Source organism: Selaginella moellendorffii, unplaced genomic scaffold (assembly GCF_000143415.4).
Source record: "Selaginella moellendorffii unplaced genomic scaffold, v1.0 SELMOscaffold_95, whole genome shotgun sequence".
NCBI classification, from domain to species: domain Eukaryota; kingdom Viridiplantae; phylum Streptophyta; class Lycopodiopsida; order Selaginellales; family Selaginellaceae; genus Selaginella; species Selaginella moellendorffii.
Genome location: NW_003314356.1, coordinates 161,819 through 166,344, shown reverse-complemented (window position 1 = coordinate 166,344; position 4,526 = coordinate 161,819). Strand labels below are relative to the sequence as shown.

Sequence of the window (4,526 nt, the reverse complement as noted above, 5' to 3'; positions counted from 1 at the left end):
ACTTGAAAGTACTTGACTTGACAGGCAATGAGATATGGTGTTCGACTGATTTGAAGCTTCTTCATGGACAAGTAAAAACTTTGTAGCTCTGACGAGGTTTTAAGTATAGTTTCACTCACAGGTCCCCGGACTGCAAAGCCTCAACATGAGAAACAATCCGCTAGAAGAAGAGTTTTCATACAGACAAGTGGTTTCAAGACATGTACCATCACTTTTAATTCTAGATAGCTTGCCAATCTCCACTGGTCAGTGTTTTGTAAGACTACCTTATCCTAACTATATCGTTAAACAGAGGAGCGTGTGGATGAAAGTTATGCTAAGCAATTTTATGTCATCGCCAATTCTTTTTCTGAATGGAAGTTTACTTTTCCAACGATTTTGGGTGGCCATGACGACCTCGCCAAAACTCGCGGCCAAACGCCAGGACATAACCCCTGGCAGATGCTAGAACCTAAAGTTCGAATTCTTAACAGGGTAAAACACTTGCATAATGCTCAGGAACTTGATCAGGATGAAGCCTGGTTTGATGAGATTGAGGAGTTGCATCTGGAAGATCAAAAGCTTCAAAAGATGGAGTCCTTTGGCAAGCTTCCAAATCTCCGACGGCTTTTGCTGTCCAACAATGACATTTCCACCATTGAAGACATAGAATCATGCACATTGTTAGAAGAGCTCATTCTGGACAACAACCATATCGAACAGGTAGACACTAAAATGAAGAAACTTATGGTTTTGATTTCAAAATGTCAATTGCAAAGGTCAAAGGTATTCCTCCATTGCAATCCCTTTGGAAGCTAGACCTTAGCAGAAACTATCTTACATCTTGTGCTCATTTGCACGGCTTTGGAGCCTTGACTCAGCTTTCAATCGAGAGAAACTATATCCAGTCCTTAAAGGTACCCAATTATAATCATACTATGTCAACATTTCACATAATGCTTCATAGGGCTTGAGTGGGTTAATATGTCTGATGGAGCTGTATGCGGCAAACAATCAAATCTCTGACATGCGTGATCTCCTACATATACGGGAGCTTCCAAAGCTTATGGTTGTTGACTTGTCTGGCAATGCTTTATGTCAATGTTCAGAGTACAGGACCTACTCTATATACAGTATGAAAAAGCTTAAGGTAAAAGCATCATGTATTTCGCACAAAATATGTTTTTGTATACAGGTGCTAGATGGAAGAATTGTAACCAGCAGTGAAGTAGCACAAGCGCGGGAGAAACATATAGGTCGATTAACGCGAGAATCCTTAGAAGAACGTTTAGGACGAAGCTCTTTTAATGGAGTAGAGGTGGTCGCCAATGTAATGTTTGGTTCTTCAGTGTTCATTTGTTCTGTAGGTATTGGATTTGTCTGGAAGAAGTCTACGACACTGTGGAGATGTTTTTGAAAACAAAGATATTCAAGAACTTACTGAACTGAATCTTAGCAACAACTTCCTTTCTCACGTACATGGTCTTCAGTAAGTCGTTTTTATTGTGTTCTTCATCTAAACCTGGACTATAGGTTTCTGAGAAACCTTGTTGTGCTTCGCATTGAAAACAACAATATTGAGAATGGGCCGCTGTTAGATATTTCGTTACCCGTTTTTCATAGTTCTTCCACTTCTGTTGGCGATCAACAAATTATAACCAGTTGCCACTCTCACGAAGTTACGAGCTACACATACACTGGACTTGAAAACGTTGAATGCTTGCAGCTGGCAAGGAACGCGATCAGTAGTATTTTTTCCTTGCAATTACGCCACACCTTTGCAAATCTCAAAAGTTTATCTTTGCAGGACAACAGAATAACTAAGGTCAGTCAATCTTTTGTTTATAACGCATGGCTCAATAAAACAAAATGCAGCTGGATGGACTAGATGGATTGCTATTTCTGGAGAAACTCTTTTTAGACCACAACAGTATAAAGGAAATTGAGCCTTCTTCGTTTGCTGGACTATACAATCTCAAGGTGCTACATTTGAGCGACAATGTACTGCGTGCGCTTAGTCACATGGAGCATCTAACATCTCTCGAAACTTTGGACTTGGCTTCTAACTACCTAACATCTAATAGGCTTGGTGGACTTTCAAGCATTGACTGCTTGACTCGCATGCCAAACCTTGTGGACCTGTCCTTGGCAAACAATCCGGTACAAATTCGTAATTGAGGAATTAATTATAATTTTAGAAAAATGCAGATGAGTAGGCAACCGTTTTATCGCATAGGTGCAATTAACAAGTTGAGACAGCTGCAATATCTTGATGGAAAGGAAATTTTCGAAGTGAGTTTGACCTTCTTATTTTTATTTATTTATTTCTTTTCTGACACTGCAGTTCCAGGATGAACGCGAAGAAGCAGATATATTCTCGACTGGAAATAACAAGGAGTCCTTTCCAGTTTTAGATGGAAGTGGCTTAGTAGATGTTACGGCCATACCAGGTAAGGTTCCTATAAAAGTAACAGCCATGAACTTTGAAAATATGTGCGGTCCTCCAACTTCTCCAAGACATGGAAATGGCTCCCTCAATTGCTCTACTCTCGGCAGCATTTTCAACTCTGGCAGTACTATATCTGCTTCCAAGCCTCAAATGTTGCCAACTGTCAACAACTCACTTGGACAGCGGTTTTGGGAGTTATCGGAAACAAGACATATTATCCAGAAGAATGAGTTGTCTCCGTGTAGAGGAAGAGGGTCCAAAGTGGATACTAGCAAGGTGATTGTGGTACCTGTGCTATTGATGAAGAATCTTAAGAATGTAAGAGACAGAACCATGTTTGACAGCTTAAAGTAGCACCGAGACACTGTGTCTCCACTCTGAAAAGGTCAGACTAAAACGCTCATGTTATTCTCATTTCCAAAACCTGCAACTCCTATCACCTAACTCCTATTTAAAAGTTTCTAGGCTGCCAACTGCCACCTCAGCATTGACCAGGCTTCACTGTTACCATTCCAATTTAGGGTCTCTGGTCTAGATGTAGCAATGCACAATGTGAAGATATCGACTCTTGACTATACAAAAATATATTAGAAATGTAGCTTAAATTGCTCATACACAGGACTCATGTGGGGCAATGCTTGAAACGAACAAGAGAGCGACCTCCCAACCCTTAAGGTGTTATGGCCTTAAATCCTACATGCCATAGAATATTCTCAGAATATTCCCATGGTTCCTTTCATTGACCCAGCCACATACAGCAGCCTCAAGAAGCTAAACAAGCCTCCCATGAAAGGAGTCCAAGGCAATACGGCCATGGAGAAAAGATGTGCAAACGGCAACACTGACATCATGACAAATGGCCACGAAAGAAAGAAAGCAATATGGCTTTCTCGCATGAAAATACGGTCATGGAAACAAGAGAATGAGAATAGAATAAACGGCTCAAATCTATAGCAATATGGGTATAAAACTCAATTTTCCCTTTCTTCAGGAATGTCATCCAAGTCATAACCGCCCCAGCCTTCTCTGCATCAATCTCTGGGACCTGGATGATGGACTGATCCATGACATCACCAGAGTGCAAACACACTTTACGCTTGCTCATATAGAATGTTGGATAAATCTTTGAACTAGTTGGCAAGTCCAAAGTGTATGCAAGATCCCCCACATGCTGTAAAATTGTCCAAGGCCCACAATACCGTGGAGACAACTTAGCACTACCACTTCCTTTCAGAGACCATTGTGCATCCGACAGCTTAAAGAAAACCTGGTCACCAACTTTGTACTCTTGATGACGACAATGCTCATCAGCCAATCTTTTGTCTCACTCTTGAGCTTGCCTCATGTTCAACTTTGCCAACTCAAGCTTGTCTTGCATATCCTCCAGGAAATCATAAGCATGAAATACCCGAACCAAAGCCAAATTCAAACTCATAAGAGACCTAGGCTCATCGTCATAAAGGGAGACATGCCAATAGCCAATTGATGAGCGTTATTGTGAGCAAACTGAAGCAAAGGCAAGTCCTTCTCCCATACTCTTTGTCAAGTCAAGTTTCCCACAAAAGACCTCAGCATATATTCTAATAGCTGATTCATGCGCTTTGTCTGTCCATCTGATTGTGGATGCTCACTAGCTTCTTAAAGACCGTTTGCCAAAACTTGGATGTGAACTTGGGATCCCGATCACTCACAAAGTCACCCGACAAACCATAGAGACTGAATAACTGGTCTACAAACAACTGAGCAAGTTCAGAAGCTTTTATCATCGTCTTCACAGGGAAGAAGTGAGCCATCTTTGTCAAATGATTCACAACAACCCAAATAGCATCATTTCCTCAAAAGGTTTTGGGCAAACCAGTGATAAAGTCTATCAAAATGCTATCCCATTTATTCTCGGGTACACGTAAAGGATGATAGAGGCCAACGAGCTTCTGATGATCAACTTTAAGGTCAAACAATCACGTACATACTTCTCAACATCTGACTTCATCCCAGGCCAAAAGAAATGCCTCTTCACCAACATATATGTTCTTAATACCCCTGGATGCCTAGCACTTGACAGATCATGACACTCAACCAAAATCTATTTGATGAGTTT

The 4,526-nt window shown here is 41.0% G+C and overlaps 1 protein-coding gene across 1 annotated transcript in view; it reads left to right on the top strand.

Annotated features, from left to right (window-relative positions):
• Positions 1 to 2,782, top strand: part of LOC9630320 (leucine-rich repeat-containing protein 9) — a 5,742-nt gene extending 2,960 nt beyond the window's left edge. The window contains 10 exon segments of the mRNA XM_024663008.1: positions 122 to 190; positions 293 to 702; positions 759 to 896; positions 947 to 1,129; positions 1,175 to 1,297; positions 1,347 to 1,468; positions 1,513 to 1,804; positions 1,855 to 2,139; positions 2,188 to 2,271; positions 2,330 to 2,782. Of these exon segments, the coding sequence (XP_024518776.1) occupies positions 122 to 190; positions 293 to 702; positions 759 to 896; positions 947 to 1,129; positions 1,175 to 1,297; positions 1,347 to 1,468; positions 1,513 to 1,804; positions 1,855 to 2,139; positions 2,188 to 2,271; positions 2,330 to 2,782 (2,159 nt within the window).
• Positions 2,783 to 4,526: the final 1,744 nt, after the last annotated feature.